Source organism: Heteronotia binoei, chromosome 1, assembly GCF_032191835.1.
Source record: "Heteronotia binoei isolate CCM8104 ecotype False Entrance Well chromosome 1, APGP_CSIRO_Hbin_v1, whole genome shotgun sequence".
Taxonomy (NCBI): Eukaryota; Metazoa; Chordata; class Lepidosauria; order Squamata; family Gekkonidae; genus Heteronotia; species Heteronotia binoei.
In genome coordinates, this window is record NC_083223.1 from 215,983,095 (window position 1) to 216,010,393 (window position 27,299).

Genomic DNA, 27,299 nt, shown 5'->3' on the forward strand with positions numbered 1-27,299 from the left:
GGTGACATTTGCTATCTTCCAGTCCTCAGGAACGGAGGCAGACTTCAGTGAAAGATTACAGATTTTTGTTAGAAGATCCACAAGTTCAACTTTGAGTTCTTTCAGAACTCTCGGATGTATGCCATCCGGACCTGGTGACTTATTAGTTTTTAATTCGTCCATCAGTTGTAGGACCTCCTCTTTTGTCACCTCAATCTGACGCAGGTCTTTCAACACCCCTTCCAAAATAAGTGGTTCTGGGGCGGGCAAAAAGTTCTCATCTTCCACAGTGAAGATGGAGGCAAAAAATGCATTCAGCTTCTCAAAGTGCATCAAAGAACATTACACTAGACCAATAATGTCCTCCTTGGATTGATATATAAAAGATAAAATGGCCAAATCAATCAGGAATTATAGTAGGAATTACATCTTGACCCTATCAACCACAAAACCACAATAAAAAAGTTAGGAAGACTGTGCAAATGCATTAAAACTAAATGAACTAGAGTTGCACAGGTCTCCCTTGTTTCTGCAACAATTGTTTTCTGTTTCCAGTCTGGCAATACAACATGGTATCAGCAAATAAGCGGGATATTCCTGGAAATACAATACAGTTTTGTCCAATATACCCATGTATTGCTTGAGCTGCTCCAGTACAGCAGTGCACTTATTCCTCCTCCCCTACACAAAGCACAGTAAGTACTAGACTAAAAGGAAGTGGAGAAATGTTTATACCAGATTCATACATCTGCCAGAATGTATATCAACTATCTGACAGCAGTTATGTCCCCCAAGTTAAAACACTCAGACTTCTTAATGATACAAGCTTTTCTAATATATTTTGAAGTGTGCAGTGCTATCCTGCTACACCCATCCCTTCTTCCAAATACAATATACTTCTACAACCACAGAGCTGAGTACAGGTAAGCCCAAGTAAACCAGGAATTGAATTTATGTTCCTTGGAGACCTATCCTGAAGACCTATGCCAATTCTCTTTCTTTGTTCCTCAAACTAAAAACTACAATTGCTACACTTGCACCCTCTCCCTCAAAAATATCACATCCCTAAAATGAGAGAAGTAAGCATTTTCAGAAATGAGGAATAGAACAATTTGCCATACAGTTCTGAAAAGTCTGCATCTTTAGTCTTGAGGACAGCTATAATTACAGGTATGGCCGGACTGCCTAATAGGCAAACTAGGCATTTGTCTGGAGAGCTGGCCCCACCCCCTAGGCAAATCCCTATTTGCCTCCCTCTCCCTCCTGGGGGGCTGGCCCTGATTACAGGGGGCCAAGTTTTACCTTCAGAGTGGATGTCCTATATATTCTGATTACTGTTAGCATAGTATGGAAAACCCTAGATGATTCCATACACTAACTGTAAGAATCATTTACAGTCTTTCTATTTCTCTGGCTTTCACTTTTTCATGCACCTGTCATAGCATACAAATGTTCAGGGCTGTAGCTGCGTTAGACTGTTACAGGAACTAATTCCCTACAGTAATTTTTTATTCGATCATCGAGTTTCACCCCCTACATCAAATGTTGACAGATCGCACCCAAAGAATGCTTGTGAATGGTTCTTCATCCTCTTGGAGAGGAGTGACAAGTGGAATGCCTCAAGGATCTGTCCTGGGTCCTGTTTTGTTCAAAATCTTTATAAACAATTTGGATGAAGGAATAGAGGGAGTGCTTATTAAATTTGCCAATGATACTAAATTGGGAGGGGTTGCAAATACAGTAGAGGACAGAAACAGGATACCTTGACAGGCTGGAAAACTGGGCTAAAATCAATACAATGAATTTTAACAGGGATAAATGTAAAGTTCTGCATTTCAGTAGGAAAAATCCCATGCATAGTTATAGGATGGGAGAGACTTGTCTTAGCAGTAGTATGTGCCAAAAGGATCTAGGGGTCTTAGTGGATCATATGCTGAACATGAGTCAACAGTGTGATGCAGTGGCTAAAAAGGCAAATGCAATTTTGGGCTGTATCAACAGAAGTATAGTGTCTTATTCACGTGATGTGATAGTATCGCTTTACTCTGCTCTGGTCAGACCTCACCTGGAGTATTGTGCTCAGTTTTGGGCACCACATTTAAAGAAGGATATAAACAAACTGGAATGGGTCCAGAGGAGAGTGATGAAGATGGTGAGGGGTCTGGAAACCAAGTCCTATGAGGAAAGGTTGAAGGAGCTGGGGATCTTTAGCCTGGAGAGGAGGCGGTTGAGAGGTGATATGATCATCTTCAAGTACTTGAAGGGCTGTCATATAGAGGATGGTGTGGAATTTTCTGTGGCTCCAGAAGGTAGGACCAGAACCAGTGGGTTGAAATTAAATCAAAAGAGTTTCTGGCTCAACATTAGGAAGAATTTTCTGACCGTTAGAGCGATTCCTCAGTGGAACAGGCTTTCTAAGGAGGTGGTGGGCTCTCATTCCTTGGAGATTTTTAAACAGAGGCTAGATGGCCAATCTGACAGCGATGAAGATCCTGTGAATTTGGGGTAGGTATTTGTGGGTTTCCTGCATTGTGCAGGGGGTTGGACCAGATGACCCTGGAGATCCCTTTCAACTCTATGATTCTATTGGGAGCCTCAACCATTTTATTCTAAACATAGGTAAGCCCAGCTTAACAAACACTTGAGCGTTTCCCACTGATAAAAGCCAGAATAAAACAACAAACCATGTTCAGACTTACTGCATAATTTTAACTGATAGTAATACATCTCATCTCTATCACACTCAAATAACTTTTCAGTCAATTCCACCAAGTTTTCCATGGCTTCAACCTTTAACAAGAGAAAGAAAATATATACCATAGTTATAAACTACTTCAATGCAATATCAAAAGTATTTTATTATGTATTTTTTGACAATCATGCAAATTTGCTATGTCGCAGAGTTATGTCCCACAGGACTTAGGGAAGGAAGGAGTCAGGAGCAACTACAAGTCATGGATAGTAAGCCTTCTCAATTGTAGCAGAGAAAAAGCAGCTGCTGCTGCTTCTCTTCTCTCATGGTCAAGGGAATGTAATAAATTTTACCTCCGCTTCCTTGCGTTTATTTGTATCTGAAGAAGTCAGCAGCAACTCATGAAACCTCATACTCTGCCACAAATTTTGTTAGTCTTTGGGGTGCTACTGAACTCTTGCTCTTTTCTAACCTTCATTTGTAGTTAACCTTGACCCCTTCCTTCCCCATGTCCTGTGGCACATGCAGAAAATTTAGGAAAAAGACAAGTGTGGGCTCCCTGCTGAGTTTCCTTTCTCAAGCTCCCTTTGGGGAAGGGAAGCCAAGTACTCTCCTCCCCAATGGGCTCGTGCTACAGGTCCAGGGGCATTCATCAGAGGAGAAATGGATGCTGAAGAGAAAGCAAGTGAATTTATGGTATTATTTGGAATATACTCCAGTGATAGGCAATCATATCCAAAACTTTGTGCCAGCAAACTATCTTTACTTTCTAGATGCCCAAAATATGGCAGAGCTTTCATCTTAGCCTGCTTTAATCACCTGCCCAGTGCTGCTAGAAGGGAGATATTTATAGGGATGGGCACAGACTGGACCATGGACCTAATTTTTTCACCGACTGGGACCCAGTTCATGGTCCTTGAACCCATGCCATCCTGCTGACACAAACTTCCAACAACCTTCCCAGGAGGTTTGTAAGGTCTATGTCAGCATCTTTCTGCACTATGCCCATCTCTAAATATTTACACATTCCCCACTTCCAATGTCTGTGTTCCTGCCAACCAAACACAGTCAAAACTGTGGGACATATATTATTATATTGCCTGTTTTAAAAAGACATTTGTTCCACATATCTCACCCTTGTTCTAAGTCCCCAAGAAGATCTGATAAATTCTGTATATACCTCTTTCTTGGCAACCAATCTAATCAGACTACCTCTAATGAGACCACTTCTAAAGACACAGCAAATTCTGTGCTGAGGTTTTGGCCATAAAAAAAGATATTCCAAATCTTTTGATAACTCTTTATCTATAATCAGTTATACCTATAGGACTATGAATTTTAATCCTTGTATATTAATTTTATATTTGCATGTATACTGCACTGATAAACTGCTTGACTGATCTTTGATCATAATAAATGCTGATGATGGAATATAATCTTAAAGACAGGAAACTGACCCTCCATCCTACAGTTTCAGACTACTGCCAGCTGGGGATGGGTTTACCATATACAGAGAAATCAAAGAATCTTTTCCTTAAACGTTGATGACTCACAACATAAATAATGCAGAATTCTTGCTCTAAATATTAAATATATTTTATAATATACATACATTATTGTTTGCAATGCACTTTTCTGCAAACCATCGCAACCGACCTGGACGAGCTCTCAAGCCAGGAGTCTGCAAAGCAAAATAAAATGTTTAAAAAGACACTTGCTTTCTTATAGAAAATTTTTGAATGCAAAAGACCATTATTTTTTTACTTTGCACACTGAATTACAGCATATTTCAGTTATTTATAGGACTCCAGCACCTATCATGGATTTGGCCTCTTTGCAACGAAGTACCCTCATTTTTCATGACAGCCCAACTCATGTATTTTTGTCTTCTGCAGTCCCTTTACACAAGACAGCCCAAAACAGCTGAGTGAAACTTTTTTCAGGTTGTCTTTTGAAGTAGCTGAGCAGCAGGGAATTCTCCGATTCTCACATGGTTTTGTGGGGAACAGAAAACAGGGGTTTAAAGGGACTCGGAGTCTCTTTAAACCTCTGCTTTCCGCTCCATCTATGAACCTCCACAAATCACCACAGTTTGTAGACATTCACCCTGACCTGGATAGCTCAGGCAAACCTGATCTTGTCAGATCTTAAAAGCTAAGTAGGGTCTACTCTGGCAAGTACTTGGATGGGAGACTTTCCTGGAATACCAGAACTGGGAAGAAGAGGCAGGCTTTATCCAGCCACCTCTATAACTATCCTCCATGCCCCCAGTAGAGGTCAGTCACCAGAGGACACCATGACTTCTAGGTGCACACACAAACTCACACACATACACATAAAAATACAAAACATCCCCCAAATAAAATTTGTGGATGTTCATAATGGTTTGCAAACCACAAACAACGCAAAAGTTGTGATGAATTTTGCTTTGTGGTTTGATTTGTGCCCATCCCTAGTCTATCTATAAGTCTACCAAATACTTTTCTGAGTTGGCATTAGTGGTCTTTTAGAAAGCAAGCTTAGTAGCTTACAGCATAAAATTTATATCTCCTCCAAGTAACCAATGCTATATTATTTCTAATGGTTAGGGACTGAACAGTGACTAGATAGAATTCTTTTCTAAGCAGATCTGGAATTTCTAAAAGGAAGAGTGGGATATAAGGAACAAAATATATATAAGAAACAAAATAAATCCACTCTAATTCAGAAAAGCATTACAGATAAGAAATTTTTTACATGCAGTTAACCCATTTGTGGTCCAGAGACTGCACAACTTCACAGCAATGCTATTTTTGCACTGGCTCCCATAAAACACAACAGGAGTTAAAGAGTAACAATTTTTAAAAGAAAAAGTTTTCAGGCATTATATGTTAGCTTAAATCCAGAGTACAGTGGAAGATCTGCTTGGTTTTTCTGCTTCTCCTTCAAGCTTCAGTCCCATTCTTCCCCTGTCCCCATCACCCCTGAGAGCACAGAGTCTCAGGAACAGTGTGGGATGTGGTCAGGGCTTTTTTTGTAGAAAAAGCCCAGCAGGAAGCCATTTGCATAATTTATTTATTTACCTTAGATTTATATTTCACCCTCTTCCCGAACGAACGGACTCAGGGCGGCTAACAATCAGACAATAGCCCATACCCCCTGACACCAAGCCAGCCGGAACTGCGTTCCTATGCATTCCTGCTCAAAAAAAGCTTTGGATGTGGCACAGAAGGCTGCAGCAGAAAGGAGATCACCTCCTTCCTGAAATCATCTCTCTTCCTTGTGCAAGCAAAAGCGTACAAAAGCTTGCTTACCCAAATGAATGAATACAAAAAGTAAATTTTACTCGTGTGTATATCTGCAAGTTATATACAATTACATAATTGGACTTATGTAACTCCAAATGTGGCCATTTACTTTGCATTTGCATTCATTTATTTATATAAATGTGTTGTAATCTGCCCTGAGCCCATTCTGGGAAAGGGTGGAATATAAATTTGCAAAAATAAAATAAATATTCCATTTTCTTCCCCACAGTTGAGACTCAAAGCGGCTTAGAACATCATTTTCCTCTCCTCCATTTTCTTACAACAACAACCCTCTAAGGCCAGGCTGAGAATTTGTGACAGGCCAATGGCGACTCCATGAGCTTCTATGATAGAAGTGGGTAGAATTTATGATTAAATAGTATAAACTAAAATAGTCTGATCAAGTGGTGAAACAAGGTTGGTCCTACTGAGACATAACTTTCAATTATGGCAAAGGAAGATGAATGGAAGATAGTCTCAGCACACACAAAAGGGACAAAAAGTTTTAAAAGCATATTTTGTAAGAAGTGGCAATCAGTGGCTTCCCTCAAAACACTTAACTCCTTTGTAGTATCTTCATCAAAATCCCACCTGATGCACTCCAAGTAATTAGTGGTGTTCTGGCTGTCTCCCAGCTCTCTCTCTCATACACACACACACACACACAAACAGAAATATACAGTAACAACTGTAGAACAGCTTGAAAACCACAACATTAAGCTAGTAATTTCCTTTCTTCAAGAACATTGAGACTATCTCTCTCCGCAAGAATATCAAATAATGAGTTTACGCATGCAAATATGGAAAAAATAATTTGTGACTTAAGTAGATTCAAACAAACCACTTATATGTAATTCTATAATATATGACACTGGCAAGAAAATAAAGTGACAAAAAATGTATGCTGGTTTAATATGCCATTGTCACTCCCCCCCCCCCCCCAAAAAAAAAACATCTGCTAAGCAATTTTAAAAGGAACAGGGGAAAAGAATTTAAAACTGAAGAGTTAATATCTTATACAACATGCCCTTGGAAATTAAAGAGAAGTATGTTACTTGTATCCGTAGATAATCCTCTTTGTGACATGGCAGAACTCAAACGCAGCATTCGCTTCCAACTTTCAATATCATTGCTGCTTCAAATGCCAATGATCTAAATAGCTTTAAAAGCTGAAAACTTTATATAGCAAATCCTCCTCTGTTTAGAAATGATTGCTGCACATCACTATAAGGACAGCTGAGTTATATAGGGGATATTCTTGTGCTTCATTTTGAAATTGAGAAGTGTTTTCACATACAGCAGGCTCTCAATCATCAAAAGAACATCTAGGTCAGATTAACTAAATCTCCAGGGTTTGCACGATAGTCCGTATTTGTGGCTTATCTCTAACCATCTTATTGCATTCTTAGCATTGTGCCTAGTATGAAATGGAGACATATAAATACAGTATAATGTGAAAAAGAATCAAAATTGTGCTGTAAAATGTAGATTTAAAAAAAATTAAGCTATAACTTTCTCCAAATGAAAATATTAACTTGGTAATACTATATTTATGATATTTGGTAATACTGTGTGAACAATCATTTTACTATTTATCTGGAACTGAATAGTTGGCTTCTTCACTGTTTAAAAACTTATTTTAAAAAAAAAACTGTCAAAGTAAAAAAAAAGTTTTCCCTGACTGCCATGCTTAACTCTTCCCAATCTACCTACAATTAATTATATAATGGCCTTCTCTGTTAGAGCAGAAGTCCAATTAGATTATAGCACTGTGATAGCTGTTGGGGTACGCAAATACATAAGAGAATTAGCAAGATACTCCACTTAAGTACAACTTAATGACTAAAGTTAAAATATTTTAATGTCATTAGGTTCTGCTTAAGTGTTTTGAGAAATTGTTTTGAGAAATGGCTTCTTTATTAACCTAGACAGCTTGTGTTCTGCTGAGGACTGGAATGGGCCACAATGGAATGGGCCACAATTCAGGTCTACTCTTTAACTCCTTAATTCAAGGTGACAATACTGGAATTGGAACAAGCAATGCCAAATCTTGGTCAATCTCTATTCCTAGTTTAGTGCTGGTCTATTAGTGTTTACTGAATATGATTCTTCACTGCACATATTGTTTACAGGTTTTCATTTATGATCTGTTGGTACTGCTTTCTCCTTCACACACACAAAACATTAACATCTGTTCATGACAAACAATTTGCTCCAATTATCTACCAAGGGATACATTTCTGCTCAACAAGACACATCAATAATCCTGGAAGCTAATTTTTTAACACACACACAGAAAAAGGAAAAGGGACACACACACACACACACAAAAGGGGGAAGTCAAATCATACTCTACAATTAAATTAAGTCCTCCTACAATAGTTTTTATCGGTACTATTAAATTAAGTTTCACGCTGATGCTATGCAGATTCATACCAAAAAACCCATCTGGATGAAAGGCTATTATAATCTTTCAATCATACAGCCCAGAACTATTTTCCTGGTTTTTATGGTAGATTAAAAACATCCTAAATCAGGGTGACTGGTGTTCTGCAATCAGTCTGCAATGGGATAGATGTCCCAATGTTGCACTTAAACCAATTTATTATACAGTTTAATATCTTTTGATATTTTGTCATCAGATCAAAATAACTCCCATTTCAAGCCTGTATGTCACCAACTGCTTTATTTTTATGTATCTCTTGAATCACTTTATAAAATCTATCAAATGACCATACAATTCCTATCAAAGCTCTTGCACATAAGAAAACATCAGATGCTTCTGCTATTGCAATATGTAAAATGCCACAAAGGATAAATACATTTTAAATGCTTTATACTATGCTTTGGATTTTTTTTTTAAATACAGTACACTGCTACCAGTTCTTGCATTAGTGACACTAGAACTCATTGCACCCTAAGAATGAATTGTGGCATATAGCACTAGGACAGTTTTTCTAACTAGCAGACAGTCAATGATATCCTTATACTATTACGATTAAAATGTCAATCATATACAGGGAAAGTGTACTGGACCAAAAAAAGTGGTATTTTCAGGCTGTAATATTCTGGAATCACTAACTATGAAGATTAGAAAGAAAGGCATAACCTGCATTGTCTAAAACAATTCCTTTTCTCCCTTGCACACCACGCACTGATCAGTTACTGCCTTGCTTTTGGGTGATTACAGTGAAAAATATTCCAATCCAGACAGTACTTCCAATCCAGCCAATTATGCTTCACATTTGCTGAGCAAACCAAAATAAAATTAATGATGGTTTACAGCAAAAGAGGAACTAATGTGCACAGTGCTGTAGAAGACAGTACAAGTGATCCAGCACAAAACTATGACTTGGCATTAAATCTGACTAACCTAATATTGTAGAAATGAAAGAATTCATTTACTGGTTCAGAATTCTCAAGTCATGTTTAATGCTTCCCTGTCAAGAGGCTTCCTCACGTGAATTCCATAAATCAAGAAATATGCAAAAACAATTTTTAGATTAATTTCATTTTCCCTGAAGACTGACTATCCCTTCCTGCATGACTACATTTGGAAGACAATGCTAATTTGAACCACAAATCTCTGAACAGAAAGCAGATTTGTCAGTATAAAGTTATTTAAAAAGTAGATTCATAATGCAACAAAATTAAAGGAATATTTCTATTTTTTCCAAAAATATCAGAATAACCTTATGGATTGACAGTTCACTTACAACAATAGAAATGTGGTAACATTGTTTATGGGATTTTTTATTATGCATAAAATTTCTGTTAATGTGAGATTACCTTCTGCAAATACTAATGAATCGCATTTTATAGCAATATGGTTCCCTATTATTGAACATCTGACTGAAAATACTATTATTCCGCAGAACACTATTTATCGACAAATTATGTTTTTTAAAATTAAAATTATGTTTTTTAAAATAATTTGTCGATAAATAGTGTTCTGCGGAATAATAGTATTTTCAGTCAGATGTTCAATAATAGGGAACCATATTGCTATAAAATGCGATTCATTAGTATTTGCAGAAGGTAATCTCACATTAATAGAACAGAAATTTTATGCATAATAAATTTTTTTTTTTTTAAGGAGGTGGTGGGGGGTGGGCTCCCTCTGGGAATCCTACCCCCCCAGGGAAAGTGCATGCGCAATACATAGCCTCTCCTCTCCCGGTGTAGTGAACGCCGCGTGGTCACTGTCTGGCTATGCCTGGCAGATGGTCACTGCAATGGCCTCTCCTGCATTACTGCATCCGTAGCAACACCTTCTCGCTGGTCCCCCCCGTTTTCACAGAGTTTGCTACGTCATGGTGCGACCGAAGTGTCCGGCGGTATAACCGGATGGGCAGGCTGGGCCCACCAACCTCGTCAGCCTAAGAGAAGGAAAACTCTAACATCAAACCCGGGCAGATAGAGCTCGTTAATGTAACACCTACCACCTGGAGGACTCACTGCCGGCGTCCCGGCTTACTGGGCCATGGCAGATGACCCCCAGGTGAAAGGGTGGAGCCAGTACCGCGCACACTGCGCTTCACCTAAAAAATTCCTCTGCGCAGGCCTGAAGGGCATATCCACACACACAACTCACAACGCATCAAGTCCTGCAGCGATAGGCAAGGGGCGAAACGGCAGGTGGAAGGTGCCACTGGAAGCCGCAGTCCCGATCCTGCATGTAGGCGGTTCAGGATATTGGTCGCCTGATGCTAACCCGGAGACGAAAGCATCTTTCGGCAGCACCCTGAACGACCAAGCAGCCTTATCTAGGGACAGCACTGCTTGCTCCACACGGAGAGGGGCCTAGAAAAGGTGGCCTAAACAAAGCTCGTCTCCCCCACCCCAGTTGGCTAGCCGCGGTCAACGGGCATCCTTACTTGCGGTCGAAAAATAACAACAAAGAAAAGGCATGCACCTGCCTCACAAAGTGTGCAAAGACTAAAGCTTGCGTGTTGGAACATCAGAACCATGCTTGACACAGTAGGCAGTGGTCGCCCTGAACGACGCTCTGCTCTAGTTGCCCACGAACTTCTCAGGTTGAATATCGACATAGCAGCTCTCAGTGAGGTCCGTTTCCCTGAGGAAGGTAGTCTTCAAGAACACGGTGCTGGCTATACCCTCTACTGGTCGGGTAAGTCAAAGGCTGAGAGCCGCCTTTCTGGCGTTGGCTTCATGGTCAGGAACTCCATTGCCTCCAAACTCGAAAACCTTCCAACAGGTCACTCAGATCGCATCATGTCCATGCGCCTCCCACTTCAAAACAAGCAGCATGCAACACTCTTCAGTGTGTATGCCCCAACCCTTCAAGCAGATCCTGCAGAAAAGAACAAGTTCTATGCTGATCTACGCAACCTCGTACGGAAAACCCCTACAGAGGACAAGGTGATCATCCTTGGCGACTTCAATGCCAGAGTAGGTAAAGACTCGGAAGCCTGGAAAGGAGTACTTGGCAAACACGGCATTGGCAACTGCAATGACAACGGGCGCCTCCTGCTAGAATTCTGCATGGAGCACCAGCTCACCATCACCAACACTATCTTCCAGCAGAAGAACAGTCTGAAGACAACCTGGATGCACCCACGGTCCAAGCATTGGCACCTTATCGACTACATTCTGGTGCGCCAGAGAGACCTTCGAGATGTCTTACACACCCGAGTAATGCCCAGCGCAGAATGTCATACGGATCATCGTCTTGTACGCTGCAATCTCCGTCTTCACTTTAAACCCACACCCAGGAGAGGAGGTATCCCTCGGAGGAAGTTTCAGGTTGGCAGCCTCCAGTCAGCCGAAGTTAAAGCTGCCTTCCAGGCAAAACTCCAGTCAAGAATTGAGGACCTCAGTTGCCCCACAGACCCTTCTCCAGAAGCACTCTGGGAACACCTAAAAACTACCGTCCTGCAGATCTCTGAAGAAGTCCTCGGGTTCACCACAAGGAAGAACAAGGACTGGTTTGATGAGAACAATCAAGAGATCCAAGAATTACTGGCAAAAAAGAGATCTGCCTACCAAGCACATCTTGCTCAGCCCTCCTGTCCTGGGAAAAAAGCAACCTTTCGCGCTGCATGTAGCAACCTCCAGCGCAAGCTTCGAGACATTCAGAACGAGTGGTGGACCAAGCTTGCAGAGAGAACCCAGCTGTGTGCAGAAACTGGTGATTTAAGAGGGTTCTACGAAGCCCTGAAGGCAGTATATGGTCCATCATATCAGGCTCAGAGTCCCTTGCATAGTGCAGACGGCCAAGTGCTCCTCACAGACAAGGCATCCATACTGAACCGGTGGTCAGAGTATTTTCAGGTTCTCTTCAGTGCCAACCGCGTAGTTCAAGATTCAGCAATCCACCTCACCCCACTTCAACCGGTGAAAACAGAGTTGGATGAGATCCCCACCCTAGAAGAGACTGTTAAAGCCATCAAGCAACTGAAAAGTGGCAAGGCAGCAGGAGTTGATGGAATTCCACCAGAGATCTGGAAGCATGGGGGCACAGTACTACATAGCTCACTTCACAAAGTACTTGTCACCTGCTGGGAACAAGGCAAATTACCACAGGACTTTCGCGATGCAATCATCATCACCCTATACAAGAACAAAGGGGAAAAGTCAGACTGCTCCAACTACCGGGGGATAACCCTGCTCTCCATCGCAGGCAAAATCCTTGCCAGAATTTTCCTGAACAGACTGGTGCCCACCATTGCAGAAGAACTCCTCCCAGAGAGCCAGTGCGGCTTCAGAGCTAACAGGAGCACCACCGACATGGTATTTGTTCTCAGGCAGCTCCAAGAGAAATGCAGGGAACAGAACAAGGGTCTGTATGTGACTTTTGTCGACCTTACCAAAGCTTTCGATACCGTTAGCAGGAAAGGCCTGTGGCAAATCTTGGAACGTTTAGGATGTCCCCCAAGGTTCCTCAGCATGATCATCCAGCTACACGAAGACCAGCGAGGCCAAGTCAGACACTGCAACGACCTCTCGGAGCCCTTCCCAATAGGCACAGGTGTAAAGCAAGGCTGCGTTCTCGCGCCAACTCTCTTTACGATCTTCTTTAGCATGATGCTTCAAAGAGCCGCAGTAGATCTAGATGAGGACGATGGTGTCTACATCCGCTATCGCACCGATGGCAGCCTGTTCAACCTGAGGCGACTAAAGGCACACTCCAAGACAATGGAAAAACTCATCCGAAAGCTACTGTTTGCTGATGATGCTGCACTCGTCTCCCACTCGGTATCAGCTCTGCAGCATATGACGTCCTGCTTTGCAGAGGCTGCCAAGCTATTCGGCCTAGAAGTTAGTCTGAAGAAGACAGAAGTTCTCCACCAGCCTGCACCCCAGGAAGATTATCACCCTCCCTGCATCACTGTGGGTGAATCAGTTCTGAAGACAGTCCAGCAGTTCAGCTACCTGGGGTGCATCATCTCCTCAGATGCCAAGATCGACAAGGAGATTGACAACAGGCTGGCAAAGGCAAACCGTGCATTTGGCCGACTGCACAAAAGAGTGTGGAGCAACAAGCATCTGAAAAAAGGCACAAAGATCAATGTTTACAAAGCGGTTGTGATGACAACCCTCATCTATGGCTCCGAATCGTGGGTTTTATACCGTCATCACCTGCGACTCCTTGAGCGCTTTCATCAGCGCTGCCTTCGCACCATCCTCAACATCCACTGGAGTGACTTTGTGACCAACACTGAAGTCCTCAAGCGGGCAGAGGTTACCAGCATCGAGGCACTGCTGTTGAAGACGCAGCTGCGCTGGGCAGGGCATATTTCTAGGATGGAAAACCACCGCCTTCCCAAGATTGCCCTGTATGGCGAACTCTCCACCGGCCATCGAAATAGAGGGGCACCAAAGAAGAGGTACAAGGACTCCTTGAAGAAATCCCTTAGCACCTGTCACATCAACCATCACCAGTGGTCTGACCTAGCCTCAGATCGCAAAGCATGGAGGCACACCATCCACCAGGCTGTCTCTTCCTTTGAGAACACACGCATAGCTGGTCTTGAGGACAAAAGGAGATTGAGGAAGAATTGCACTGCTACAGGACCAACCCTAAATCAGACTTTTCCCTGCAGCCGCTGTGGCCGGACCTGCCTGTCCCACATTGGTCTTGTCAGCCACCAGCGAGCCTGCAGCAAACGTGGACTATTGCACCCTTCTTAAATCTTCGTTCGCGAAGCCAAGCCGAGAGAGAGAGATGTTTTTTAAATCTATTTTTATAAGAAATGAGTTATCTTGTAAACCTTGTAATACTTGTATTTGTGTTATTTGTCCTTCACTTTAAGTGCTGTAACAATGGTATTAATGTTATTGTTGTTTCTGTACTACTCTCTTATTCTAAATAAAACTGGGGTGGGGGGGAGAGAAAAAGAATAACCTTATGTGATAGTAGGGTACCTGTTTCCAAACTTCCAAGTAGCAGACTAGGCACTTTATTCAACTAAAAGCTACTTAAACACAACGATCAGAAAGACAGTAGACTTAACAATGCCACAAACCAGTACAAACCATGCTTAACACAAACCAAATTCCCTTACAACCATAGATGCAAATCAATTAACACTTTAAAGGGGAAAGGGAATTTACAAACCATTGTTTGTAGTGAACCAGTTCTACATTTATACTTAGGTTCATATGCCTGGGCTTCAGGGATGCTATTTCTCTGGATTAGGGAATAACTTCACACTACTAAGCATGTTTTAAAACAAATTCCTTTTGTCAATATAACCACTGTTAATGGCAGAAACTAGTGAAGTATCCCTCTCTGTCTCTCTCTACTAAGCCTTCAAAACCCACTGCCTGCCTCCCTCTTCTTAACAAAGTACAGCCCAAGACTTTGTAATTGCTACATATTGTTCTTCTACATGGACCAGCAACTAAAATTAAAGAGCTGAAGAGAGAATGAAACAGCATAATCCGTACTAAAAAGCTCAACTGAGACTCGAAACAAGTCTAAGAAACCCTAATCCAATGAACATAAAAAGACAGGCAAATATGCCAGATGTCCACTTTCTCTCCTGATAAACCAATGGAAAGTAAAGTTTCTTGATTTTTATATTTATCAATTGCTGAATACCAGGCTCAAAGAAAATTAAATGGGTGATTAAGTATTGACAGAGATTTAAGTAATTAATTTGTTTACATGATTAATATGTAAATGACTGTCAAAATTTACAAGGCTTCCCCCTCCACACCTTCAATATTTTCTATGGTTGCTTTCTTACAGAGCTGCTGAGACCATCACAAAAATTGTGGCTGCTCATTTGCTCATGAGCAGTATCAAGAGCAGTTTTGCATTTGCAGAGAGGTAGCCAGGAAACTGCTGACCAGCCAAGCAATTCTTGAGAATCACGCCCAGGTCATCACTGAATGTGAAAAGCCGCAAACTGAAGCTGTTTTCTACCTGCTAAGCTGGCAGCTTTCCATCTTCTCCCTATCTTCCCTTGTCCTTAATAGCCATGAATCTTTTAAAAAATCTATCTATCTGTCTTCCTAGAAAGCCTTGATGAATTTCACTTCAAGTTTCCTGCCTCTGAAAAAGACTTCAATACATTGAGTAAGCACTCAAAGTATTAGAATAGGGGAGGCTCTGGTCTAGGAATCTGAAACAGATTAAAGCTTTCTTGGCCAAGGAAAGGTCCCCTGTGCAAGCACCAGTCATTTCCGACTCTGGGATAACGTTGCTTTCACAACTTTTTCACAGCAGACTTTTTACGGGGTAGTTTGCCATTGCCTTCCCCAGTCATCTACACTTTCCCCCCAGCAAGCTGGGTCCTCATTTTACCAATCTCGGAAGGATGGAAGACTGAGTCAACAAAAGTATGCAAAAACAGGTTTTTTACCCGTAACTGATGATCTTCGAGTGGTTGTCTATGCAGCCACACCTGTGCAGTCTGTGCAGTCACACCTAAGCAGGGTCCATCTTGGAGGTTTAAAAAATTCTAACGCTGTTCTGGTGTGCACTCTCCTTAGCTCTGGGGAGCAGACAGCTCCTGTGCATGCCTGGAGCTAAGGAGAGGTGACCTCCTGCTTAGTTCCGATCTGCCGCAACCAGCAAGTACCACAGACCAGGTATGTAGATGAGAGATACCAGCAGTGGAGATGGGTGGGTGGGTGTGAGTGCACAGATCTCTCGGCTTGACTTCGCGAACGAAGATTTAAGAAGGGTGCAGTAGTCCACGTCTGCTGCAGGCTCGTTGGTGGCTGACAAGACCAATGCGGGACAGGCAGATCCGGCCACAGTGGCTGCAGGGAAAAGTCTGATTCGGGGTTGGTGCTGTAGCAGTGCGATTCTTCCTCAATCTCCTTTTGTCCTCAAGACCAGCTATGCGTGCGTTCTCAAAGGAAGAGACAGCCTGGTGGATGGTATGCCTCCATGCTTTGCGATCTGAGGCTAGGTCAGACCACTGGTGATGGTTGATGCGACAGGTGCCAGGGGATTTCTTCAAGGAGTCCTTGTACCTCTTCTTTGGTGCCCCTCTATTTCGATGGCTGGTGGAAAGTTCGCCATACAGAGCAATCTTGGGAAGGCGGTGGTTTTCCATCCTAGAAATATGCCCTGCCCAGCGCAGCTGCGTCTTCAACAGCAGTGCCTCAATGCTTGTAACCTCCGCCCTCTTGATGACTTCAGTGTTGGTCACAAAGTCACTCCAGTGGATGTTGAGGATGGTGCGAAGGCAGCGCTGATGAAAGCGCTCAAGGAGTCGCAGGTGATGATGGTATAAAACCCACAATTTGGAGCCATAGATGAGGGTTGTCATCACAACCGCCTTATAAACATTGATCTTTGTGCCTTTTTTTCAGATGCTTGTTGCTCCACACTCTTTTGTGCAGTCGGCCAAATGCACGGTTTGCCTTTGCCAGCCTGTTGTCAATCTCCTTGTCGATCTTGGCATCTGAGGAGATGATGCACCCCAGGTAGCTGAACTGCTGGACTGTCTTCAGAACTGATTCACCCACAGTGATGCAGGGAGGGTGATAATCTTCCTGGGGTGCAGGCTGGTGGAGAACTTCTGTCTTCTTCAGACTAACTTCTAGGCCGAATAGTTTGGCAGCCTCCGCAAAGCAGGACGTCATATGCTGCAGAGCTGATACCGAGTGGGAGACGAGTGCAGCATCATCAGCAAACAGTAGCTCTCGGATAAGTTTTTCCATTGTCTTGGAGTGAGCCTTTAGTCGCCTCAGGTTGAACAGGCTGCCATCGGTGCGATAGCGGATGTAGACACCATCGTCATCATCTAGATCTACTGCAGCTCTTTGAAGCATCATGCTAAAGAAGATCATGATGCACAGATAACCACTCGAAGATCATCAGTTACAAGTAAGCAACCTGTTTATCCTCTTTGAGGTGTCAGTGCTGTCCCACACTTGGGTGACTGACAAGCAATTCCTAACTGGATGGTGGGTGCTGACAATACCTAGACTTGCTTAGAATATAAGAGACAGTTGCTTAGAATATAAGAGACACTGTGATCCACACCTTCAATTATACTAAGAACAAGCAACCAGTATATCAACAGAACATTAGTTTTATTTTCCAGAAACTCATATAACAGGAAACCAAAGAACAAAGAATCTTCCATCCAAAAAGCTGTGTCATGGCCTGCTCCCAGGTCCAGTGCACAATGCAAGATGAATGTCACTGGTGAGGACCACATGGCTGCAGCACAGATCTCTTCTACCGAAGCACCACCAAACAGAGCAGTTGATGTCGACACTAACCTTGTTGAGTGGGCAGTCAGGTGAGCTGGCAGAGGTTGCTTGGCTAGTTCGTAACATAGGGATATAGTAGATGCAATCCACTTTGCCAATTTTTGAGATGACACCTTAGTTCTTTTAGGTGACAAACAGGTTCAGGTCTTTCTGGAAGGCCCACATATGATCCAGATAAAATGACAGTGCCCATCTCACATCTAAGGAGTGCAAAAGCGCTTTGTGCATTATCAAATGGGTTTGGGGAAAAAACTGGGAAAACTGTAAGTTCTGGCAAATAAAACTTGGATGTGACTTTGTGGAGGAAAGAGGTATCATGATGAAGCACAACTTTGTCCCTAAGAAACACCATGTACAGTGGGACAACCCTGAACACAGCCAATTCACTGCATCTCCTTGCTGATGTAGTAGCTACTAAGAAGCACGTCTTCCATGAGACCAAGTGAACTGATGCCACAACCATAGATTCAAATGTCCATCCCATCAGCTGTGATAGAATCAAGGACAGGCTCCATGTAGAACAACTGACTCTGCTGGTTGATTTAATCTTAACAAGCCCTTTAGAAAAGTTTTGTCAGTTTGTGAGAGTACACAGTCAGTGGAAATTTCTCCAGGATGACCCTATCCTGTCTCTGTGAACATCTAGTAGTTGGCTTATGAGCATTTTATAGAATATGCATCACTTGAATAAAAAAAAAGTCATGGCTGAATTAACGATGCAATAAGTAGACCAGCCAGGTTGTGATGTAGTGCTTGACCCTTGTGCTATAAAAGAAGATCCTGGACTACTAAAAATGGTGGTAAGTCTGACGTGGTGGACTTAACAGGAGTGGAAACCTTGGTTGACAAGGCCACCAATGGTACCACTAGAATACAGTATGTGCTGTCCCTGACAATCTTCTGCATTACTTGGGGAGATAAGCAGAAGAGGTGCATACAATTACTATATTATTATTATTAATTTGATGATGAATCACCTCATCCCAGTCAAAGCTGGGCTCTTGGCAATGTACAACAATAAAATACATATAATAATCATTAAAACCGATTAGCTAAAAACAAATTACAAACACAATGATGTCTGTCACAAAGAGTTACCAATTCAACTTGCATAGAGCATAGTGCATCTTCAATATGATGAACTTTGCCTTGTGACAAAGTAGAGGTGTCCTGTCCACCTGTGTAGAAATACATCTCCCAATGACCCCTGGAACTGTTGGCTCCGACTGAAAAAGACCTTGCATTTTGCGTTTTGAGGGGATGCAAAAGCGTCCATTGACGCCCCATTGCAAATCATTCATGAAGACAGTTACCTGTGGAATGGGACAATAGAAGGGCATTTCTACCAAAATGCCTGCCAATGCAATGTCTGTGTCACAGTCAATGGAATCAACATGCATAAGGACAGATGGTCTCGATGAGTTCTAAAATTTCTCAAAACTGTTGAAGGGGTCTCATGTGATATCTCACATGAGGCACAACAAAGGTTGTTGCCAATATCAGTCCTAGCTTTTTAAGACCTCTCATGTGATGCCTCGCATGAGGCACAACAAAGATTGTTGCCAATATCAGTCCCAACACGGCCATTATTGATCGAAGTAGATACGCTCTATGAGTTAGGATGTCTAGATGAGCCCCAATACAATGTAGACATTGTGTTGGTTGTAGGACAGACTTTGCCTGGTTGACACACAGACCCAATCTGTGTAGAGTTTCCAACGTGATCATGATATCTGAGTGTAGCTTGTCTTCCAGGAACCAGTTGTCTATGTATGGCAAAACCATTATATTCTGTCATCTCAGAGCTGCCACAACTACCACCATGCATTTGGTGAACACTCCCAGTGCAGTTGTCAGGTTGAATGGAAGGACCCTGTACTGGTAATGGGTATTCCCAACTGTGAATCATAAGTATTGAGCCTGCCTCGGTGGGGAGGGCGGGGTATATATTTAAACTAAGTACTTTCAATCCTGAGCGCTGATTGTAATACGAAAGTACATGTCTGATGCTAACCATGCCTGAGTCCAATTTTCTATTTTCCCTATCAGGAGGAGCACGACGGCAAGTTTGTTTGGATGAAGTCGAGGAGTGGATTATCACAGAGTTAGGAGCTGGGTGCTAAGACAAACATTTTGCATCACTTTCCTGTAACTTGTAAAGAGCCTACAGCCTTCTGGAAATTGGTGGAGTGGATGCTGGTCTATGCCATTCCTCTTCCATCTTGTGCAAGTGAACTGCAAGCATTGGTAGCACTGTTCCTTGTGGAATATTGGCTTGCGTAAATTTGTGGACTAAATCTGTCACTGCTGGAGCGTCAAGCAGTTGGATTTGAAGAACTTCTGCCACCTTTTTAATGAGCTCCAAAAAGGTTTTCAACCCTTCTGATGGATACAATGATCCTGGTCTACTGATCTTGTCATTTGGCATTGATAGCTCTTGATTCTCCATGTCTTCATCCAAAGTGTTGGGATCAGTGCCTGATGCTTCCAATGATGACACACACATTGGAGACACATCCTGATTCTTTTGCACAGACTGTGGGACTGTAACCTTAAAGGTAACAGCACTTCACCCTGGCACCAATGGCTTATACTGAGCAGGCTCCCAATCAGGGGATTGATACTGCATATGCCTTCTCCCAAGGAAGAAATGTACAGGATGGCGATCTATACCCTTCTTCCTGGCAATCACTAAATTGGTAGTCAGCTCTTGAATGTGACTGGCTCCTGGAGCAAGAGCAAGACTGCAAGCACTCGTAACAACATCGAGGCTCCTCCTCCTTCCAGCAATATGCCCTCGAACCCCAGTGATACTGCTCCCAAAGCACTTCAGATAGTACTCTCTCTGTGATCGGCTGTAAGACCTGTACTGCCAGTACTCCTGATGCCAAGAGCTGGCTCGAGACCTAGATTGAAGTATTCTAGATCCTGATGCTCTCTCTAAACCTGAGTGACTTGAGGGTACTCTCAGCTCTCCCCGTTTTCTGCCTTCCACCACTAGAGTCCCAGTTATAGTGGAGGAAGCTGAGTGTGACCAATGGGTGTTGGGTGCTTCCGTAAAAACTGTTGGCTCCAAGGGCACCAACTCTGAAGGTTGGATTGTTGGGCGTGACGTTGAAACCCCTCCAAATAATTAAAGGTGCGACTGCTGGTGTGACTGACTCTGCAAAGTGAGCTCTTTTCTTGGACTTGGCATCCCTTTTCTCCAAGGGACATTTAGATTTATTCTTATGTTCCATAGGAGACAGAAAGATCGCGGCTCTCCATTGACGGAAGCTTTCCCTGCCAGTGAGTACACAGTTTAAAGTGTATAGAACCTTCCATAAGTCAATGGTTGTAGTGCCAGGGTTAAGCTTTAGTGACCTAAGTTCTACAGGATTTCTCACTTTCTGTTACAAGCCCAGGGTGGAACCACCAGCTGCAAGGCATTAGGCTTTGATTGTCAATTAGAGATTGGTGGGCTAGTAAAAGAGGAGATTTCTCCTCCTAATTTAGTCTTCTGGGCAGCTTGCTTAGGCAAGGAGCTGTGGTGACTTGAGGGTAAGAGTATTATTGGGAATCCTGGTGCATTTAGCTGGACTGTCCCAGAAGGGAGTACCTGTGGAACTCTGAACGTTTTAACTATCTACCATTGGCCTGAGGGTCAAGGTAAGTAGACAACTTTTAAAGCTTGTGTTGTTTTGTTACATGGTGCTGGAAAAATATGCGTACTATCAGAATAAATTTTGTTTAACCTTTTGTTTGGTGTTAGCAGTTTGCAGAAGGGACCTGTGCCTTTCGGCCCTATTCAGAAGAAAGTGTGACTGTCATAAGTATCTCTTTGGTCTTTTGGAGATTGTTGATCCCTCTGGGGAAACAGGGTGGATTGGGCCCTGGAAAAATACCAGCCTGGTGGCAGCAATCTTGGGGGAAGGTGGAAGAGCTTTGCCTCCCTCTTGGTATTAGTCTTAAAGTGCCCTGGTAGTAAGTTCCTAAGACTGGCCTCCTTGCAGGGAGCTGGTTAAAGGGACTAATGGGCACCACGATGGTTTTCTCTCCAAAGTCTCTCTCCCAGTTAGGGAAAGGGGGAAGGGGTGCAGACATGAGTAAAGGTGCAGAAAGATCACAGGGGTTTTGTGTTTTCTTTTTCAGACAAAGGACAGGGAAGTCTGAAGAAAAATTACAGGTTTGGGATAGCGAAGCTGTCAAAGGGAAAGACAAAAGATGATAAAATGGAAGAGTAAGTCCTCCAAGGTGCTAATGGTGCAATGGAAAAAGAACTGAGCAGGAGGGTACCTCTCCTTAGCTCCAGGCATGTGCAGGAGCTGCCTGCTCCCCAGAGGTAAGGAGACCATGCTCCAGAATAGCATTAGAGCTTTTTAAACCTCTGAGATGGGACTGCACAGTGTGGGACTGCACAGACACCTTGAAGAAGATCTTTCAGGTATGCAGAAAAAGCAAATGAAAGTATCCTGGCTACAGAGAACTCATCCCTAACTTGGGAACAACCCATAATGTAAATTGGTATTTTTCTTCTCTGTAAGTGGGAAATGGACAACCATGGAAATGCTGTGACGAGGTACTTGCAATTATTCCCATTCTTCAACTTTCTCTGTTTTTCCTATTAATGAAGATAGGTCATCCAACTGTAAAGGACAGGAGGGACACGCTTCAAATCTGCAAGCCACTCATATGTAATATGTTTTGTGAACTTAAAACAATAGGACTACCATACTGGGGGGGGAGGGGGGGAGCAGCAGTAAATGAGTGGGAGAGCTGCAAGAAAGTGATAAAACACACATGCAAATGTGGGGTGATCTTTTTGCATAATTGTGAATATACAAGCTAATTTTCTTTTTAATAAAAATGAACATTATGTCCAGCATATGGCTGCTAATCACCACTTGTGGACTGGCTGTGATCTTAACCATGGGATGACTGAGCATTATTGTTTTTTAATTTATGAAATCATTTTATGATTGACTAAAAAGAACTTCGTCCTCCCCATCTGAACAAACAAAATCCCCCCTTTTCAAAAGATTCTTTTCTTCCTACTAATATAAACCCATCAACTAACACTGAATTTGGAAGGGGGAGGGGAAACACCCACAACTGTGTAAGAGGGAAATAATCACAATCTGGGAAAGCTCTAAGGCTGCCCTTTTGACTTATCAATTTCAGTAAGCAAAATTTCAATCAAGCCTAGATAAAATATACTAATCCTAAATAAACCAAGTTTGTCACCTACTACTTTCTATAAGCTGCTTACCATAGTAGGAGGGGGAAAATGCTAAATTAAATGCCAAACAGAAGCAGACAGCACTTGTTTGGCTGATTAACTGGTAGACAAGCATTACGAATAGTCTGCAGCAAATTAAATTCCCATGCTTTAAAGAACAAAGAATTTATGGGGAGGAGGATTAGCAACTTTACACCCAGGAATGCTGGTTTAATTTGTTTCACAATTCAAGATTTAATATGCAAATATCATCTGGATATTTAATAGTGAATTTGACAAAATAAGGAAACAATTACAATATACAGCCAAACTCCTTCTTCTCCTAACTGTAATTATACACAATGGAAAAGCTGGCCAATTCTCCCCTTCCCCCTTTCATTACTAGGATTGGATTGCATTAGCATTAATCAGAACAAGATTAATTAAAGGTTAAAAACTTTAAATATATTCTAATTAAAACTCTAAATAGCGGCACGATTAGAGCACTTATAGTTGTAGTCTCACCTCAATGATCTTCTTGGCTTCTTTGTACTTGCCGGTATTCAAGAAGGCAAAGAAGAGATCATATAGCAGCAGCATTTCACCTCTTTCTTGGCTCATGAAATCCATAGCTATAGAAATTGTTAAAAGCTCATTAGATCCCCTACTTAAAGTAGACAAGATGATGTCAAAGATAAACTGCACTGTCAATAGATATCCATGCTAAAGAATAAAATCATTTCATTTCAGTTAAACATTTTAATATTTTCCATATTTGTACACTAATATGAATTTCACTTTTAGAGAAATTAAATTAGTAACGTTTTACAAAATACCTGGCTAATATGATAATAGAGAATTTGACCTTTTTTGACCAAGATGTATGCAAAGAAGGTCAAGTGCTATACTGAGTTAGATATGTTGGTATCCTAAGACTACCCAAATATGTTTTAAAATTTCCTCAGTCTGAATATGTGATGGCAAAAATATGTGCAGCTCTCAGGACCAAACTGCCTAGCTTTGCTGGCTAAGGGATTTCCCCCCACCCCCAAATGGTGGAAGGATGTTGTTGAAAGATTCTCTTTCCCTTCATTTCTTTGAATCAAAAATCATAAATAGCCAAAAACAAAAAACTGCAATATCAGCTGGCAGCAACTAACCCTTCTGCAAGAGATCAGTGTCTCCCTTCTCTATCAATCTGCACAAGACATCATGAATCCTAGGGAGATGGCCATACTTCTTATAGCAGTCAAACATCGACTCCACAGCTGCTGGTAAATCATCCCTTAAAAGAAAATCCAAACAATTTTAGATGAATTGCCTTAGAAATTTCATGATGTATAACTTATTCTATTATATCGTTTCCAAGTTCAGTTCAAAATATATTTTCCAAACATTCTTCAATATATCAGATATCCAATTTGCCATTGTGGTAATATACAAACATTTGTGCATTTAAATAAATTCAGCAGCTGATTCTTTTGTTTCATTTATGTCCTCTTAGAGCTCAGTATGATGTATAAACTAGGCTGACAGAGGGCAGCTCTGGCTTATGAAGTGAACGTCATGGTCGAACGAGGATTTGAACTCAGGTCTGCCCAATCCTAACCTACCCCTCTAACCATGACACCACAAAAGTCAATTATAAGATGGGTGATTAACCAATTTATTAAAGCACTGTGGACACCACTATGGAGAAGGGACTATCAGATACAAAAACTCATGTCCAGAGCTCTTCCATTAAAGTTCCTGATGACAAATGTGAAGTTAGTTCTGTGTGCTGAGCAATGGGGGTGCTGCAGCAACTGAGTATATTTTCCTGATGAGTTAAAAAAATTTATGACAATTTTTGTGCTCACTGATATATTATTGACTTACATTACATAGTTGCAAATGAATCCATTTATAAACATTCTGACCAATTTCTCACTAGCATTGCTTAGCCCCCAGGCTTGTTTTCACCTGGCGTAAGCAATCTATTTCTCACCAGTTGCTCTGTGGGCGCATTTTGATGTGTTGCTCCCTCCACTTCCCTGTGCAGTTTCATAATCCTTAAAAGACAGTATCGCAAAGTGGTGCAGAGAAATGGAGGGAGCCACACCTCAAAATGTGCCTGCGGAGCAACTGGTGGGAAATTGATCACTTGCGCCAAGGGAAAACAGAATTCTGGGGGTAGAGAAACACTAGTGAGTAATTGGTCTCCAAGCATAATTTGATACAGTAGACTGAATCGTAGCCCACCGATATGCTTGTAGAAACACACGTATCTGATTTCTGTTCTTTAATGTTTGTAAGATACTGAAAACTTTAAATGCTATTTTTACCACAAAAGCTTGGTTGATAGACTTAAAACCATGCTTTGATACTACATGAAGGAACTGCAGGGATTTCTGGGTTCATGAAATTCTTCTTTGTGTTTATTTATTTATTTATAGGCTGACAATATGATACATGAAACAATGCAGAAATTACATAGGAGGAATGTATTTACAGAAACAGCACATAGTAGTACAGTTCATAGTATTATATGGCAGAGTTCCACACAGGGACTATATAACAGCATAAAATACATAGCCAAGTTGATACAATGGGTATGCAGACTGATTGGACAGTCCCTCTAAACAAAAACATCTAGATTTTCAATCGATTCAGTTGCAGCTGTGTAAAGTTCAAAGAGCTTTGTTTCATCTTCCTGGAAAGCAAGACTCTCACATTTCTGTCACAGTTGTTCTATGGCAACCCCATAGGGTTTTCAATATAAGATGTTTAGAAGCGGTTTGCCATTTTCTGCCTCTGCATCACAGCTCTGGTATTCCTCGAAGATGGCCTATCCAAATACTGGCCAGTGGTTTGCCATTTTCTGCCTCTGCATCACAGCTCTGGTATTCCTCGAAGATCTTAACTTCTGAGATCTGACAAGATCAGGCTAGCCAGGTCAGGATTCTTGTCTTCATTAGTGGCATGCTGTGAATGCCTGCCACTGTGGTGTGGCAGATACATGATGGACTAATATCTAGGAGACCAGGGTTCAAATCCCCATCATGCCATGAAGCTCACTGATTTACCTTAGTCCAGCCTACACACAGTCTAACTCAGGGGTGAGGAACCGTTTTTCTGCCAAGGGCCATATGGATATTTATAACATTCACGGGCCATACAAAATTATCAACTTAAAAAACAGTGCTCCGCCGAGGGAGAATGTTTCAGGCCAGCAAAATTAATGCAAATAATTGTTTTTCTATTTGAAGTCATGCGGGGAAAGCCTAATCTGGCTGTGCACACACACACACATGACCTGCCACCCTAGGCCAATGCATAGGTCCAGGACTTTTTTGTAGAAAAATCCCAGCAGGAACTCAGTAGCATATTAGACCATATCCCCTAATATTAGCATTTTAAGTCACACCATCTGGGATAATCAAATGCAAACTGAACTGTGACAGTAACTTTTCCAGGCCCTGCAACAATTTTGGCTGGCCAGCCAGGCCCCAGGGAGGCTGCCGCACAGTACATCTGGGCCCTGTGATCCCTGCCTGGCCCTGCGGAGGCTGCTGCACAGCATGGCTGAGCCCCACAATCCTCACTGACCAGCCAGGGCCCAGGGAGGCTGCCACATGGCTCGGTTTGGTCCAGCAATCCCCGAGGGCCACACCAAGTGACCTCGAGGGCTGCATACGGCTCTTGGGACGGAGGTTCCCCACCCCTGGTCTAACCTATCAGCTCAGAATTTGTTATGAAGGAAAAAAGCAAAACTATCAGCCATGTACACAGTCCTGAACCTCTTGGCAGGGGATGGGAAGGATATAAATGTGTCAGATAAGCATTCCATGTTGTAAGTCACTTTGGATTCCTTTTGGAGAGGGGAGGGAGAAATGACAGAAAAAATATTTTAAATAAATTTCTGGGGCTCTCTTCTCAGACATTTGTCAGGTATCTACCGTATTTTTCGGACCATAAGACGCACTTCCTCCCCCCCCCCAAAAAAAGTGGGGGGGAAAGTGTGTGCGTCTTATGGAGCGAAGGGACGATAAGGCGTACCTTCCTCCGGGGGAAGGGGGGCGATCCGCTGCCTCCGCCTCCGATCCTGGCGCTTCCCCCGCACCTGCCTGCCTGGCTCCAGCTCTGCTTCCAGCAAGCGCTGGGATCGCTCCACACTGCCCCCACCGCAAACCCAGCACTTCGCGAGCGCCGGCTGCGGAGGGGGCGGCGTGCTTCCTCCGTGACTGTCTGCCTGGCTCCAGCTCTGATGCTTAAAGCAAGCGTCGGGATCGGAGGGTGGAGGGAGCGATCCTGGCGCTTGCTGTAAGCGTCAAAGCTGGAGTCAGGCAGACACACACGGAGGAAGCACGCTGTCCCCTCCGCAGCCGGCGCTCGCAAAGCACTGGGCTTGTGGTGGGGGCAGCGTGGAGCGATCCCAGCGCTTGCTGGAAGCAGAGCTGGA

The 27,299-nt window shown here is 42.6% G+C and overlaps 1 protein-coding gene across 1 annotated transcript in view; it reads right to left on the bottom strand.

Moving 5' to 3' along the window:
* Nucleotides 1-27,299, bottom strand: part of LRPPRC (leucine rich pentatricopeptide repeat containing) — a 204,287-nt gene that overhangs the window by 47,787 nt on the left and 129,201 nt on the right. The window contains exons 24-27 of the mRNA XM_060247554.1: nucleotides 24,019-24,143; nucleotides 23,384-23,490; nucleotides 4,284-4,352; nucleotides 2,679-2,769 (exon numbers count right to left, since the gene is read on the bottom strand). Of these exons, the coding sequence (XP_060103537.1) occupies nucleotides 2,679-2,769; nucleotides 4,284-4,352; nucleotides 23,384-23,490; nucleotides 24,019-24,143 (392 nt within the window). The remainder of the gene's footprint in view (nucleotides 1-2,678; nucleotides 2,770-4,283; nucleotides 4,353-23,383; nucleotides 23,491-24,018; nucleotides 24,144-27,299) is intronic.